The following is a 17,671-nucleotide window of genomic DNA, read 5'->3' as shown; positions in this document are numbered from 1 at the left end:
TCCACAAACGAGGTGGCAAAGCACACTGTCAGACTTTATGATGGAGCTTATTGGGATCAGCATCAAATATTTAATCTGCCCTTGACCGAAACATTATGAACGTGGTGCCTGACTGTGAAAATATGCCCCAAGCACGGCATAGGCTATGCTGCTGGAAAGAACTGGTTAGCTACCTGAAATGCAAGTTTGACTAGATGTTCTGTGTTTTCGTCTGCTCAATCTGGCTGTCCTATAGCAGGGGCAAGCGAAAGGAAGGGGTGATGAGACATATGGGTTGGACAAGGCAGGAAGAACAGAGGACTCTCAAACATGACCATGGAGTGTCTGACCCAGGAAGGACTCCTCCGCCTCTGACCTTGTAAAGCAACAAAGGACACTTCCAGAAGGTGGCTTTGAGAAAGAAAGGGGAGTATGGAGCGATCACTTTGGACATGGGGAAACTCTCTCAACAGCCCTGCACTTCAGAGAGCCTGGAGCAGTGCCTCAGCTAGGCTTTGCTCAGCTGAGAACACACACACACACACACACACACACACACAGGCGCACAGTGTGCACATGTAGAAACATGTGTACACACAGACAGTTCCAATATATCTTCCCCAAGCTAAGCAAGAAAGATCAGAGAAACTGTGTTTATAATCAGGAGACACCACTGTTTTCTAGAATTTAAAAAAGAAAACCACATTTCTACTAAACTTTATAGATTTTTTTTTAATTTGGCTCATTATTATGGAGAATTTCAAACTCGTCATTGTTATGGAGAGTTTCAAGCATCTGCAGAAGTAGAGAAAAGAGAATGCCGCACGCTGACTTGTGCATCAGTCATAATTAGCAATCAGCGGTGTTTGGCCAGCCCCCTGCATCTATGCCCTTACGCCCTACACACCCTGAACACACCCTCTGAACACACTCAAAGCAATTCTCAGACGTTACAGATCATCTTCTCCAAATGTACTGTAACCCCATGGAGACTGAGGCTCAGAGAGGTCATGTTCTTGTCCGAAGAAGTGGTAGCACACAGCAGGACTTGCTCCAAGTTGTCAGGACCCCTAAGCGCTGAGACACCCCTCCCTCTCCACCATTGGGACACCCCCCTCTCCTGAGTTGCACCCCTGGGGTGCCTCCTCCTGGTCCCCCAGGCAGAGCTCCAGACACCAGACTTTGATCTCTGGCAGGGCCAGATTCCAGATGGAGGCCCCTCCAGGGCAGGCAGAGCGATTGATGGGGTGTTAATGATGTCAGGGTTTATAGACAAACACTGGGGCTGGGCCTGTACGGAGAGCCGACTGTCAGTGGTGATGAGAACCAGACACCTCGGCCCCTTGGCTCTGGGAAGAGAAGGGCCTGGGGCCTCTGTGCATTGGAAGGACCAACAGAATGGAGAACTAGGGAGGAGTGGCTGCCCAGGCAGGGAGGTTGTGCAGAAACTCCTCCATGTGGGGTCTTGTGGGAAGAGCCTGGCCTCTGCATCCAGCAGCAGCAGCCATGAGGATGACCTTGCCTCCATCTTCCCTCTTCTGGGTCTCAGTCACACAATCTGCTGGGCGGTAAAGTCTCTAGAAAGGCCCAGAAGCAGATGCTTCAGGCTTGGAGAACCAGTCTCCGCTGCAATCACCCAGCACTGCCACTGGGGCCTGAGGGCAGCCCAGGAGGAGGGCTAGTGGCAGTCTGTGGTGTGCCAATAAAACTTTATTTACAAAAAACAACATGTGGGCCAGATTTGATCCTCTGTAGTTCACCGATTACTCCGACCCCCCAAACCAGAGAGTTACTAAAGACTGTTTAAACTCTGAAAAATGTGTACATCAGAGTCAGTGATTAGGACTCACAAGCCCTTGTAGCTATGGGCTGGGTTGGGGAAGTAGACAGAGCTCATGTCATGGTGGCCCTCAGTAGATCAAAGAACTGAGACCACAGAGATTTTACAACTTGGAAGAAAAAGCAAAAGCAAAATATCTCTGTTATGGACAGTTCTGAGTGAAAAGAGGCCAAGCACCTCAACTAGCAGGGACTGTGAGTCTATGGTCACTTATTTTGTATAACGGCATGTTTCCCCATGGGGAAGAACTTAAAGGTAGCACCCAGAGAAACGGAAGAGGGGATGACACAGGAAATTGTGATGAGCGTGGGCGTGGCTTAGACAGGAAGTGAAGGCGGGGTTTTAGAAGTGCATAAAAGAACCATGTCTGGTGCCATTCGGTCCACACTGCCCACATGCTGACTTGTGCAGCTGCTCAAGCTTTACCTGGATAAAAGCTCAAACATTTCTGAAACCATGCTCTGTAGTGGGGATGCAAACCTATGATGGCCTGTGCCATTCACTGCGAATGAGCACTGGACCACGTGGGGGTGGGGGAGAGCCATCTCGGTCCCTCTTGCCTCCAGGACACCTCCAGTTACTTGACCCGAAGTCCCCGGATGGTCCACCCGCTGAGGGCCCTGGAGACTCGTCCCTTGAGTGGGACTTTGTTTTAATTATGTCATATTTATTTATTTATTATTGGACAGAGACAGGAATCGAGAGGGGGAGGGCAAGACAGAGAGGGAAATAGACAAGGCACCTGCAGCCCTGCTTCACCACTCGCAAAGCTTTCCGTCTGCAAGTGGGGACCAGGGGCTTGAACCTGGTTTCACGCCCTGGCTCCCCACCTGCAGGGGGAAGTTTCACAAGCAGTGAAGCAGGTGTGCAGGTGTCTCTCTCTCTCTCTCCCCCCTCTCTGTCTCGCCCTCCTTTCTGAATTTCTCTCTGTCCTATGGAATGAAAACAAAAACAAGAAACAACTGCCGAGTGATCTTCCTGTCTGTCTCAAAAGGCGAGCCATCCCAGCCAGCAAAGGAGAAAGGTGTCTGAGCAGCTCTGCCCGAGGGCTGTAGCCAGTTAGGAAGAGGCAGCAGCGCTTCCATCCTGCTCTGCTCCAGGGACCAGGAGTGTCCAGCTTTCGAATCTTCCTTTTAAATTTCGTCTGGGGAGAGTGCACAGTGGTGCGAATAACTTCCACTCCTGAGGCTCCAAGCTCCCGGATTCAATCCCCAGCACCGCCATAAACCAAAGCTAAGCAATGCACTCGGCTTCTCATAAGTAAATAAATATTTAGGACATAAGGCAGAATTGGGCTTATTGAGAGATTATTTATTTGCCCCAAATTACCCTCATTTGGGGGCAGCTGCTACAGGAAACGGCACGGTGGTGCCTCCAAAAGTAAACAGGGAAATGTCTACCAGGTGGAATAGTTCCAGCTCTGGAATATACACAAAAGAAATGAGCACAAGGCCTGAGGTGTGTTTGCACACGCACATCCACAGGCATGTTATGCTCAATAGGACAGCAGTAACCCACTGTACAGGAAAGGATAAGCAAAACATGGTCTGTGTAAGTAATGGACTATTACTCAGTCATCAAAAAAGAAAAGGGAAGGCAATCCAGACACAGGCAACAGCCTTGTGAGCCTTGCGGGCACAACACTCAGAGAAACAAGCCACCCACAAAAGGACAAGAGTGCTGTGGGATGCCAGGGATATGAGGAGTGGAGACAGGAAGTGATAGAACGGTAGCTGCCGGAAGGGCAGAGGCAGGCAGGAAAGGAGCGTTGGGGAATGGGGACGGGGCTGTCACTGCTGTTAGATGAGAGCGTCTGGAGAACCACTGCACACAGATGTGGATGTGCCTGACACTGCTGAATCGAACATTTAGCAGTGGCCGAGAGGACAGAGCAAGGCCATGTCAACTCTACTGTCTGTGCTGTCTTGTCTTTCTTTTACACCAGCAAATTCTTGTTGTTCAATTAGACATCACTCTGATAATAAGCAAAGCACTAAGGTTTAAATTGGATTTAACATTATCCTAAAGATAGAAAATTCAGGGCTGGGTGGTGGCGTACATTTCACAGTGCGCAAGGACTAGAGTTTGAGCCCCTTCTCCCCCCGTCCCCTCCTGCAAAGGGAAAGCTTTGCAAATGGTGAAGCAGTGTGGCGGTATCTCTCTGTCTCTCTCCCTTCTCTACCACCCCCTTCCATCTCAATTTCTGGCTGTCTCTATCCAATATATAAAGATAATTTCTAAAAAGTAAAAAAATATATAAAGTTCTATTTTTTAACTATTAAAATATAAATGGAGGGGCTGTGTGGTGGCGCACTTGACTGAGCTCACACATTACAGTGCACATTACAGGACTGGTGTTCAAATCTCCGGTCCCCACCTGTGGGAGGAAGCTTCCCAAGTGGTGAAGCAGGGCTGCAGGTGTCTCTCTGTCTCAACTTCCTCCTCCCCTCCCAATTTCTCTTTTTCAACCCAAAATAAGGATTGAAAAAATTAAAATAATACTAAGTGGACACACCCCATTGAGCACACACACATTACCATGAGCAAGGATCCTGGTTCAAACCCCTGGTTCCCACCTGCAGGGGGCGGGCATCACAAGAGGTGAAGCAGGGCTGCAGGCATCTCACATTTCCCCTCCCTATTGCACCCTTTCCTTAGAATTTCTCTGTTTCTATGCAAAATAAACACTTAAACCACCACCCCAGTCAAAGAGGAAACCTTCCCCTCACCCCCAGAAACTTCTCTCCTGCTCTCCTGTGGGCTGTCCTGCTTTGAGATGGTCTGAATTCAAGTTTCCTCTAATCACAGTGAACATTATCCTGAACCCTATCCTGGGACTGGGGGAGCCTGAACCTCCCCGGCTGTAAGGAATCACTTCACTCTCAGCTTGCTTCCCACCTGGGCCCCTCCGTCTTTGTGATGATGGGAGGGTGGGTGAGGTGCGGTGGCAGGACTTCTGCTTGGCCTTTTAGTTTTTTTCTTTGTAATTGCCAAGGCTTAGTGCCTGTACAATGAAGCCACCACTTCTGGCTAGACAGAGATTGAGAGGAAGAGGAGATGGAGGGAGGGAAGAAGGAGGGAGAGGGAGAAATGGAGAGAGAGGGAGAAAGGGAGAGGGAGACAGGAAGAAAGAGAGAGGGAGAGAGGAAGAAGGAGAGAGAGGGAACTTTAGCCCTGCATAAAGTTTCTCCTCGGTAGATATGGAGTGGGGACTTGAACCTGGGGCCTTGGGCGTGGCAACGCAGCGCGGCATCTGTCCCCTGTGGGTGCTCACACAAGCAAAGGCTCACCTGAGAGAGCAGACCCTAGCAGCCCCCTCAACTGGCACTTAACTCCCAAAGGAATCCCCTGACTTTGGCCCCTTAAGCATCATCCCTGATGGCTGCCCCCTAGTGGTAATTATAGGACACAACAAGAATGTGTGAGCTCTTGTGATTAAAGCTGAGATTATATCCAAATCCAGGTATCTGAGCTGGGAGATAATACCTGGGAGTGAGTGGAGAGGACCTGAAGACACCCTGTGATCAAGGCCCAGGGCTGTGCATGCAGTGTGGCGAGTGACACCAAGCAGCCTTGACATGATGCTCTTGAGCGTAGGGCTCTTGCCCTCAAGTGTACCCGCTCCCCGCCACCCCGCACGCCTCCCACAGTGAACCATGAGAAAGCATCAGACTCATCAGCCTGATCCCTGTACCTCCAAAGGGTGAAGGTCAAGGAACCACAGGGCAAGACAGAAAGGATGGCAGAGGGGCTGCCCATGGTCTTGGGTCCTGAGCCAGGAGAGGCCAAGGGTGGGTGCACTGAAGATGGGGTCCTCACTACTGTCTCCCTTGTACACAGATCCAGGGGGGGGGGGTGAAGGGGATCATGCTCACAGCTGTGGCAGACAGACCGGAGGGTGCAGGAAGTCCAAAGTACCAGCTTCTGATTTGAAGCCGTCCCGAGGACGTCACGTATACAGCTGGGTGACAACAGCTGATAACACCTTATAGTGTATTTGAAAGTTGTTAAGGGAATAGATCTACTGTAAAGTTCTCATCATAGGGAAAACCTTTGTAATTATGGCCTGGTGTCTGATAGCAACTGGTCTGGCGATGATCTCTTTAGGATATCTACAAAGCCAAGTTATACACAAGACTGTTGGTATGCATGAGACTCCTTCTGTTTCATTTGGTTTAAATCTCCCCTGCTTAACACTATTCTATTTACATAACCACTGTTAACAAGTACCACCTTCTCTCCAGGGCATTGGTGGTTCAGTGATAGGATTCTCGCCTGCTCTGCCCCCTCCTTGTCACACTCTGATTTTCACCAGTCACTTTTCTCTCCACCCTCTCTATGTCACATCCTGTTTCCACCTTACTTGGCAAGTATATATAAAGACAGCATTGTGAGTTTTAGGGTACTTGAGTTTAGCTTAGCTCGTCTTAGATTGTGCTGCGTCCTGCATGAATAAAGAGATACTGCCTACAGCTCAACCATGAGTCCCTGGTCGTCTGTTACCCGCCCGTGAAGCCAGCCCGGTGAAAACAACATAACCCATCGAAAACAACACAAGACTGCTTTGTTCTAAGTCCCTATACTCCCAGGTTCAATTTTCTTTCTTTTTTAAAAAAAATTTTTCTATTTATTTATTTTCCCTTTTGTTGCCCTTGCTGTTTATTATTGTTGTAGTTATTATTGTTGTTATTGATGTCGTTGTTGGGTAGGACAGAGAGAAATGGAGACAGGAAGGGAAGACAGAGAGGGGGAGAGAAAGACAGACACCTGCAGACCTGCTTCATGGCCTGTGAAACGACACCCCTGCAGGTGGGGAGCCGGGGCTTGAACCGGGACCCTTACGCCGATCCTTGCACTTTGCACCACGTGCGCTTAACCCGCTGCACCACTGCCCGACTCCCATCAATTTTCAATTCTCAGCTCTACCACAAGCCAGAACTGAGCAGGGCTGGGGCAGGGGTGGGGAGTAGAGGGAGAGGAAGAAGAGAGACGCGTGTGATGTGCCCTCAGCAAAGGAGGGATTCCCAAGGATGTGGCTGATGTTCTGCCCCAGGTCAGGTCAGAGGTCAGAGGACACAGGTTAGAGGATCTGTACCAGGAGAGAAGCCCAGAGACTCTAGGCTGGAGGGGACAGTGTGCTGTCACCCAGACCAAGTAGAGGTCTTTAGAGGCTGGCACACTGTGTCAGGGCTGCTATCTGTGACCCAGAGGGCCAGAAATAGGGATGTCATGACGTCAGCTGGGGACCCGGCTTCTGCATCTGCTGGCAATCAACAGGCTCACTCTGCTGGGGCTGTATCACAGAGCCCTGGCAGAGAAGCTTGTCGCTAAGGCACCTGCCGCTTGGAAAGGTGCGGTCCAGGGAGAAGGCTCCTGGACCACCGTTACTCTGTGGTTCAGGAGAGGAGGACAGCAGGGGGTGGTGGGGAGTACTGTGGAGTCACAGCAGAATGGAGATGGAGTTGGCTGAGCGGAAAGTATCAGAATGGCCAGCGGCGCCGCTGGTGGACTGTTGTAAGTTAGTCACTAAGACTTTACAGCATGTGGACACACACACACACACACACACACACCCCAAAAGGGAGAAAACAAAGATATGTATTTGGGGAGTCAGGCAGTAGCGCAGTGGGTTAAGTGCACGTGGAGCAAAGCACAAGGACCGGCATAAGGATCCCAGTTCGAGCCCCCGGCTCCTCACCTGCAGGGGAGTCGCTTCACAGGCGGTGACACAGGTCTGCAGGTGTCTATTTTTCTCTCCCTCTCTCTGTCTTTCCCTCCTCCTGATTTCTCTCTGTCCTATCCAACAACAACGACATCAATAACAACTACAACAATAAAACAAGGGCAACAATATGGAATAAATATTTAAAAACAAACAAAGATATGTGTTTGTAAGACTCGGTGCAATGAGCATATACAAAGAATTGTACCGAAGACAAAATGACCGAGACGGAAAGGAAAATGGCCGGCCAAAAGCAGAGCTAATGGAAGGAGAGAAGGGTACTGATCTCAAAGGATGACTTCAAATCCAGAATATTAGGCAGAAGAAAGGATCACTCAACAGAGATGAGTTTGCATTGACAGAGATACTTCACAGACCAGAAAAAGACAATTGCGCTGGGGAATTCGAGCTTCTGCTGTGACAGGGGCCAGAAAAGGGAGGAGAAGACATGGGACATGGAGTACTACACGGCAATAAAAGACTGTCTTAGGCCACAATGGATAAGACTGGACGTGGCTATGCTTATCTCCAAGTATGAATCAAAAGGCAACTGGCTAACTTCACTCATATGTGCAATCTACAGAACTGGAATACATGAATTTTAAAGGAAAACAAGTAAACACACTGTCTCTAAGACTTTATGAGAACTATGGTTATCACAGTTTTGTATCACTATGATACAAAACTTGAACATAATGGGTTAGATATCAAAATTAACCATACCTGCTTTTTTATTTCGTATGGCTACCAGAGAAGACTACACTTATGACCGATACTGTATTTCTGTTCACAGTATGGCCAAAGAAAGAGGCACTCCTTGTTTTGAAGGGCTCCGAGAATGTTCACAGAATCCAGCCATTACTGGATTAGATCACAGTAAGAGGAAATTGTGGAGAGATTTTAAATTCAAAAAGAATGGTCCCTTACTGGAGAGAGAGAGAGAGAGAGAGAGAGAGAGAGAGAGAACAATGAAAGGGGTGTGAGAGATAGCATAGTGATTATTTAAGACTTTCTTATCTGAGGTACCAAAGTTTCCAGTTCCAGTCCCAACATCATCATAAGCCAGAGCTGAGCAGTGCTTTGGTAAAAAAAATAAACAAATAAAAGTAACAATGATGTAACATGCATGAGATAATAGTATATTCCCAGATCAGAAATGTTTACTTTAGAATCAGACACTCCTGAAAATCTGATATTAAAACAAAATGTAGACTTGAAGAATTTTGCATGTAATCGAAAGGGGGCCATACACATTCAGAAACTTCCAGCCTACAAATGCTTGTATCATCCAAAGTGAAAATAAATGAACTAAACAGGCAATTAAGATTCAAGGGAAATGAAAGAAAATCCTCAAGGAAACTAGTGGAAAGACAGCACAATAACAGCTAGGATATAAAACAGCAAAATCCATAAATCCAAGTGCTGTTTTGTTTTGTTTTGGTTTTGATTTTGATTTTTGAAAAATCAAGCAAAGCTAAAAACCAGAAAACTGCTGGACAAATAAATCACTCGAGAGAGGAAAAAAAACACATAAAGATAGTTAGAAGCCAGAAGACATAGAGAACACCAAAATAAATAAAAATAAGTAACAGGCTGAGGATTACGGGAGTGTTCTGCACAGTCTTATAGTAACATGTTAGGAAAACAAAACTTTCCCTCTAAAAATTCAAATGATCAAAACTGACAAAACAAGTCCACAAGAACAAAAAGAAATTTCTGCTTTCTAGCACATAAAGCATTTCCCCCCTGCTCCTCCTCAAAATATTAGGCTGTGATGAGTTTACTGGAAAATTATTTAAGATTTTTTTTTTTCCTCCAGGCTTATTGCTGGGGCTCAGTGCCTGTACTACAAATCCACTGCTCCTGGTGGCTACTTTTTCCCCCCATTTTATTGGATAGGATAGAGAAAAACTGAGAGGGGAGGGTAAGAGAGAGAGGGAGAGAAAAAGATAAGACACCTGCAGACCTGCTTCACTGCTTATGAAGCGTCACTCTGCAGGTGTGGGGCCGGGGACTCGAACCCGGATCCTTACATGGATCCTCGCGCTTCCTCTTAGTTAACGGGTGCTTAAACAGGTACACCACTGCCCAGCCCCCTTTGAGACTGCTGAGGTGCCGTTTTTTTGTTGTTGTTTTACTCTTTCTACAGGGTATTAAACAGATATGTCGTGGGGGTGGGGGTGGTGACTTTCAGTCCAATATACAGTCAGCTCAATCTAAAGTCATTGTGTTGTAAGCTAAACTCTCCTAGGCCACCAAGAATAATGGGAAAGGTCCTCAGTCCACCCTGTGCCATCCAAATGACCTTGTTGCCTAGATCCAGTCACTTCCTGAACTCTGCAGTCATGCAGGAAGTAGCAACAGGAGACACGCTGGTGTGTGCACACGGGCTCTATCAACACTGGTTAGAAACCGCAGGCCTACAGGCAGCTGAGAAGACAGTTGGCACAAGCAGTGTGCGTCAACAAGATCAAGACCTCTCAGGGAACCTAGATTAAAGAGTTTGTTTTCAGTGCTCATTGGAAAACACCCAAGCTCCAATAAAGGAAGACAATTACTATCTTATGTGTCAAATTATGTAATTTCCTTCACTGCAAGGATTGCTTTGAGCTGGTCCTCTGGTCTTTCGAGCGTGGTGGGTTTTCCTAGTGTCATCTTTCTGAGACAGGGAAGCAATTTCAAGCAAGGTGTCAGAGCATGACAGGGACTGCAATAGCCAAAGTCACAGAGGTGCTGCTGCTCCGTGTGTGTCTGCAGCGTCTGAGCACTGATGTCATTTCTTTTTTTAACTCTTTTATTTCCCTTTTGTTGCCTTTGTTTTATTGTCGTTGTAGTTATTATTGATGTCGTTGTTGCTGGATAGGACAGAGAAATGGTGAGAGGAGGGGAAGACAGAGAGGGGGAGAGAAAGACAGACACCTGCAGACCTGCTTCACCGCCTGCGAAGCTACTCCCCTGCAGGTGGGGAGCCGGGGGCTAGAACAGGGATCCTTACACTGGTTCTTGCGCTTCACTGGTGTGATTCTAAGCACAATCTCCTGGATTCGTTCCCACCAGTGGACACTGACAGAGCACTGAGTGCCCGTCCAGACAGGTTTTAGAAGATTGTTAGAACAAAACACGGGCTTTCTTTTCACATTCCCTGCTTGTGTTAAGGGAGGAGAAAAAAAAAAAAGTGAGGTTGACTGTAGTTCTATCTTCTCATCACCCGTCAAGCAAAGCTCATGGAGTCTGCAAACTCAGTGCTTCTAGTCTTAGCCCAGCTCCTTCCTGGGGGTTATACTTTCTTCCTCATCAACTTCCACTTCGGACCTTTTTTCATGACTTTGGAGTTGCAGCCAGGAGAAGAGTAAATATGTGTGTTTTTTTACTCGACCTGAGAATTTTAAGCAAAGTGCTGAAGAAGACTGGTAGGTCTGGTTTCAAGCAGAACACACCCAGGGCAAACATCACAAACATCTCATCAGCCAGCACAGCTGAATCTGCAAACGGTGTCTCATTCGGTATTAGTGAAATGAACTAATGACTTAAAAGTGAAATGAGAGAATTTTTTAGCACCAAGATGACACAGCAATACATTAAAGCTACATTACGATACGGTCTTTTAACCTGTGGTGAATTCAAAGATGAAGGAAGTCTTTCTAGAATGGCCTGTCTTGGGAAAACTGTGCAGCTTTGATGTTGAGTCAGGTGAGAAATCTGCTTTAGAAATATTCCAATGACAACCTGCGTGCTTATTTGGTTTTGTTTTAATGCAGTTTTCCACTGGAAACCAGTTAGGAACAAACCTCTTGGCCTTCAGAGCAGCAGGAACACCAGCAGAACCGTGCAGGACATGAAGTGGGGGGTGCTTCAAGCAGACCCTACAATCACTGAAGGATGAGGGGTCCTGAGTGCCACGTCAGACTTATCGTTTATTTGAGATGCATTAACAGGCAAATACGCAGACCTGAAGCAGACAGACCTGGCATGGCTAGTTGTGGCTGTGGAGACAGGGGCGCTAGTATAAAAGTACAGCCAATGCTCAGACAACCAGTGTCTGAGCACAGTGTCCAAGCTGACAGAGGCTTGTAGAAATACCAGCTGGTTCTGATTAAGGGCTAAGGCGTCATCTGCCTGATGCGACTAGAGATTCTAGGAAGTGTGTGCTTCGGTGATCACGCTTCTGGCCAGCAGCGTCATGAACAGTGCCAACACTGATCTCGCAAGACAGTCAGACCTTGGAGTAGGTGAGCATCACTTGTAGATCGTGGCGATGGGGGCCCTAAGATTCTTATGTCCATGTGAATCTGAAGGCAGGACTGCTTCCTGGTCAAAAGCTGTTCAAAATGTAATATGTCCACCTTTGGAATAGGCCTAGCTCATAAAAAAACAAAACAAAAAACAAACAAACAAACAAAAAAACTATGTATAAAGGCAGTAGGACAGGGGAAAAAAAAGTCACTCAAAGTTTCAGTAATTCAATAATTTATTCCTCTAAAAAAGTGTGTAAAAGTATATAGCTCTCATTCACAAGGAATATATGAATGACATTTAAAATGGAGGCCTTTTAGTATTGTCTTTTTATCAAAGTCTTTTAGTGTACTGTACCAGCGCTATACTGTAGTTTTTTTTTTAAATGAACTTCACATATTTTTGTATTCTTTCAAATTGTTTGCTATATATAAAAGAAGCTCACTGCAAAATGCTTGAAGGAAAAAAGGAAACAAAAGAAAATTCAGAACTTCCCAGAAATGTACAGCTTTTACATTTAAAAAGGTTCTGAAATATACATACAAGCATGCCGGCAGTCCCACCCTCTCCCTGCCCCATCTCCCCATTTTTAGTTCAAACCATGGTAAGAGCTTGATTTCTGCAGAATTTTAAAAATTAAAAAAAAAATAAAATAACTTCTCACTCTATAGCAAATCCAGGGCTTGTACATTTCAGATTAATTCAGTAAAAAACTCACAAAATAATGCATATTTAAGGGGAGTATTATACAGACTTTTTCACACAGAAGTACATAATAAGATTTTTTAAAATCTATTGCCATTCATTTATTTTTGCACAAAACGTATAAATATGTCACCAGCTTTTCTTAACTTAAAAAACTTAAATAAAAGACACCAGATGAAAACTACCCTTTGCTGCCTTTTTAAAAAAATTTTTGTAGAGATTTTTTTTGTGGTTTTTTTTTCTTTTTTCTTTTTTTTTTTTTTTTTTTTTGCTTAGAATTAGGTTTCTAGGGAAGAAAAGCCCCTGCATTAAAAACGGCCCATAAAAAAAAAAAAAAAAAAAAAAAAAAAAACCTTCAAAGTTCTGATGAATTCTGGGGAAAAAAAAAAGGAACCCCAAAGTGGTAAAAGATTACAAATATCTACTTTACAATTTGTCTTCTCACCAAGATAATTTTATACAAGTTTACAATCTTCATCATCTTATGCTCTTCAAAAGGCCTTGAGAATTTCTCCTTTCTGATTAAGAAAAAATAGCACTGCAATATTTTTAAAGTCAATTTTACACTGTACACATTAGATACAAATGGTTTGATATATCAGATTTTTTAGCCTATACATTGCGAAAGCCAACCCCCCCTTCAACGGGTGGTACAGAGAACAAAATTATCCATTTACAAGTGATTTCTCTGCTTCACATTCCCACCACACAACTTTTTTTTTTAATATAATGTTTTAAACATTAGATTATTTCAAGAAAAATACTTTTACAAAATCATATCAGCTATTACATTTTTCCTTTTTTGTTAATAACCAGGATATGGAAGTCTCTTGGAAGAACTTTTAAAATTTGCATCATTCTCTCCACAGATGACTAGCGCTCAACAAGCTGATCAGAACCTCCCAGTAGATAGCCACGCCCGCTGCCCGCAGACACTGCCCACACCGGCACAGCACAGGAAGGGTTAGACAGTGAGTCTTAGACACAACTCTCTTGGCCCGGAATGAGGAGTCATAAAATACTTCAGTTAGCCATTAATGCTGTAAAAAGGCATCTTGTTTAAAGTCCCACATGAAGGCTCAACTTCAAGTACTAACTTAATGGTTAAGTTGTAATATTTCTTTGAAATAAGGTTCCTATGGTCCAGAAAAAATTCACCATATTTATTATGACTGATTCGATGAGCAGAACACTTTTGACTGTGATATGTACACGAGTCCCTTTGATTTAATGAGGAGAGACCTGGCTTTCAGTAAGAATTCACTAGAAAAGAGATTTCCACTGTGATTATAGAAAACTGGTGAAGGTGCTTGCCTCCATGGCTCTGGGTGAGCTTGACTGCCTTCTGTATATAAAAGTGGGATCCTTCACGACACGCTGGCCACTGTTAGTAAGGACATGGCAGAATTTTTACCCCACTTGTTCTTAACACCAGCTGCTGCTAGGCGGTTCTGAGTATCACTTTGTAGGCATAGTCTCCCGGATTTCTTTTCACTCCTTTTCTGGCTTCTAGGACAGAGGTATGTAGTCGAAGAATCCTATGGTGGATCTGAGCTGGGTTTCAGCTACTGTACCTGGTCCTCACATAATCAGAACACAAAAAACAACTTCAAGTCACAAAAAACCATATGGCAAAACAAAATAAATAAACAAAATGAAGATGTCTCCAGACCTTTTGTATCTGCACACAGGTGTGAAGTCAACTAAAGCACTCGTGCCGATGTAAGTGGGAGCTCGAGGGCGACAGAAACCCCTTATGAAACCCTGTATTTGAGCTGGCTCTGAGTTTTAAAGAGTCCCAAGGCTATGGAGTTCAGTAACCCACAGGCCGCACACCAGTAACTAGAGGATTTCATCCAAAGGGCTCAAGAGCCCTGATTTTTAAACAGAGACTGAAAACACAGACTCTTGTGCAAAAGAATACCGTCTCTTCTGTTTCCCTCTTCAATAACAACAAAACTTCCTGTGGACCAGTGGTTTGGGGCCGCACACACCGTAACACTGGCTGAAAGTCACTGCTTATGGAAGTCTCCAGGTCCATGAGAGAAGTGTCAATGAGTCACTCTGGTAATGAACACTGCAGAACTGACATGTGCCTGCTGAGAAGTAGTCACAGTGCAGGACTGTGGGGAGTGGTCTCGAGAAGAGGATGTGGGGTATTTGCAGAGTAGAAGTTCCTTGGACTGAGGTTGCCGGGAGAAGGAACCGGGCCAGAGAGAATAAGTGCTTTTCCACTTAAAGTCTATTCATGATGGCATTGTACAACTGAGTGAGCACCACAAAGTGGACGGGAAGGCAGGAGGTACGGTCCTGGGTGGCCGGGTTGCAAGTGAGCCAGGACAGAGCGTTGTACTGCTCCAAGACAAACCTGCAGGAGAGGACATGCACATCAGGGCACGGGGCTCAACAGGGAGAGGCTGCTCTGCGAATCCCAGTACCCCAGGCCCTCCGCAGTCTTTTTTCTGATGTTTTTTCATTTTTCCCTTCTAGACTTGTACCGTCGAGCTGGTGTGTGTGTGTGTGTGTGTGTGTGTGTGTGTGTGTGTGTGTGTGTGTGTGTGTGTGTGCAGACCTGGTCTCTGGTTCATGAATTCTTTTATATTGATTACTGCTTGCACATAATTTTCATATACTGAGACAAAAGTCACTGTTAAAATTATCTCCACTGATTTCCTTTTACCACTTCAATGTGGTTACTGAAGAAAAAAACAAGTTTGATCAGATATGTGGCTCCCACTCTATTTCCCCTGGGCAGCATCAGTCCTGGAGAATCACGCTGACCAGGTCCTCGCTAACTAAAATCTCGGAATTGCTTCAGAGTTAGGAAAACATTAGAAAAAGTTTGAATATCTCCTCCAGACACACAGAGATTGCTTATAGCTTGCTAAAGTGCAAGAGAGTTAGCAGATACTCTGGGAGGTTATTTCCCAACTGTGGAATTTACATTCTCATTTTATTTATATAGTTTGTGCCAGTGGGAGTAAGAAAGTGTTCACAAAGTCAAGTGCTTTAGGCTTCAGGCTTCCCCCCTGCCTCCTCCCCCAAATCTGTTCTCATCCCCATATGCCTGTCAAGACAGGAAGCAAGGACAACTGTACACAGGTGTAGCTAACAATGTCTGTCCTGTGAGCATGTGGGAGGGACCAGTGCTCACTGGCTGGCCAAACAAAGAGCCTCTTGCATAAAAGCCTGCCGCTTTTCCAATGGGCACCATGCTTTCATTAAGACAGCTTGGAAAACAAAGGTAAAGGGAAGTGATTTCAAACTGGATGGCCACGATGCCTCAGGCTGGATCTACCTTAAGACGTCAGACGTGGTTTTGGAGTCAAGAGGATGTGGAACCCGTTGAGAATTCCTGGCAGGGAGAAGTTCGTCCGTCTGTGCTACAGAAATGTGGTGATGCAGTGAAGCCTGGGGAAAGAGTAAAGTGAGTTACTACCCCCCTAGTCTAGTCAACTGATTTTCATTTCTTTATTATTATTATTTTTCACTGACCCACCAAAGTTATCACTGGAGCTTGGTGGCAGCATGATCCACAGCTCCTAGTGACCTTTTCTTCTTCTTCTTCTTTTTCCTTTTTCTTTCATTTGATAGACAGGGAAGAATTGAGATGGGAGGGGGAAATAGAAAGGGGGGGGGAGAGAGAGAGAGAGAGAGATACCTGCACCACTGCTTCACCACTTGTGAAGCCTCACTCTTTAGCAAGTGGGAGGCCGGGGCTTGAACCTGGATCCTTGTGTATGGTTATGTGAGCACTCTACCAAATTCTATGCTGAAAACTGGCATCCCTGTGTCTGCCAGAGGCTGATACCCACTACAGCCCTTGGAAATCTGCACATCTCTAAGTCTGAGAATCTCAATCTGTTCAGTGACCTCAACATCCCAAGTAACTATGCATCTGAGAGTTGAGAAAGTCTGTTTTGAAAGTTAACATGTATTGTATATGACTGAATGCTATGTTTCTGATGACGTGGATCTGTAGATGGACATGCAGTCTGGATACGGCTGACAGTGTCCTTCCATCCTGATTTCTTAGAAACTGAGTTAGTTTGAGGGACTCAATTAGGCTTACCCACCCAACAGGTTCATATGGATCAGCTTGAAAATAAAAATTACATGTGTTTTTACACAACTTCTTTGATTGCAAATATGCTAGAGTTGTTGGGACAAGAACATTACTTCAACTGTCTTTTGTTTTAACTGTTCAGATTTATGTATGCGTACCTGTGTCTCAGAGATCACACAATGGTGATCTATACTTCTGAGTGGTGATACAGAAATATCCCAAGACCCCATGTTTTGTTATGGGGGAGTAACAAATCACACAAAAGTACTATAACCTAATCAGAGCCTTATGGCAGACGCTGGACTTGTTTATAACATTTTATGCATGCCATTTTTTAGCCCATTGTCTTTGTTTCTTTTGATTGTATTTCTTTCTCTTAAAATTGGATTCATGAGCGTGATAAGATAAAGAAGAGGGGGGAAGAGGAGGAGAGGAAGGGGGAGGAGGAAGGGGGAACAGTACAGCATCACCCTGGCACATGTAATGCCAAGGATTATACTCAGGACTTCAGGATTAAGGATCTGATGCTTTACCCACTGTGCCACCTCCTGCAGGGGCCAGTTTCTGAATAAGTTTCTACTGGGGGGTTGCTGTTTATAAGGAAAGCACACAGTGCCGGCTTATTTAGCTGTCCCAGCTGTCCCAGGGCCTTCTCGTAAGAGCTCTGCCAACAGAGCAAGATGTCAACTCTTTGGATTGTTGCCAATCTCTAGGTGAGAAATGGATTTCATTCCAGGTTCTTATACCCAAACTAAAAGTATGGGATCTTATAATTTATATATTTTTCTTATATAGATTTATTTACTACATATTAATAACATGTAAACTTCAGAAATTGTGATAAAATATCAATCAGAATATTTAGTATTATTTGTAAATGATAAGGTCTTATTTAAACTTAATTAATGTACAGAGTTTTCAAGAAATACACAGGAAGGAGAAAATGCTAAGTGTGGAGTCCTTCATGCTGACTCTTGCCCTCTTCTCACAGCCAGGCAGAGGAGGGAGACACTGTGACTGCTGCCTCACCCAGGCTTCCCTTCACTGACGGCAGTGCCGCAAGAACGTCTCCCCGACACTGTGTGCCCACCCTCGATGTGCCTGTACCCTCAGCCCCCAGTCTCCT

At 45.3% G+C, this 17,671-nt stretch overlaps 1 protein-coding gene across 2 annotated transcripts in view; it reads right to left on the bottom strand.

The window, feature by feature from the left end:
- Positions 1 to 11,991: 11,991 nt before the first annotated feature.
- Positions 11,992 to 17,671, bottom strand: part of MED13L (mediator complex subunit 13L) — a 269,894-nt gene continuing 264,214 nt past the window's right edge. For both annotated transcript variants that reach the window (XM_060193027.1, XM_007528774.2), the window contains exons 30-31: positions 15,778 to 15,890; positions 11,992 to 14,847 (exon numbers count right to left, since the gene is read on the bottom strand). In XM_060193027.1, the coding sequence (XP_060049010.1) occupies positions 14,715 to 14,847; positions 15,778 to 15,890 (246 nt within the window). In that variant the 3' untranslated portion in view covers positions 11,992 to 14,714. The remainder of the gene's footprint in view (positions 14,848 to 15,777; positions 15,891 to 17,671) is intronic.

This window comes from Erinaceus europaeus, chromosome 6 (assembly GCF_950295315.1).
Source record: "Erinaceus europaeus chromosome 6, mEriEur2.1, whole genome shotgun sequence".
Taxonomy (NCBI): domain Eukaryota; kingdom Metazoa; phylum Chordata; class Mammalia; order Eulipotyphla; family Erinaceidae; genus Erinaceus; species Erinaceus europaeus.
The sequence above is the reverse complement of the archived record's forward strand: the minus strand, read 5'-3'. Positions and strand labels throughout refer to the sequence as shown.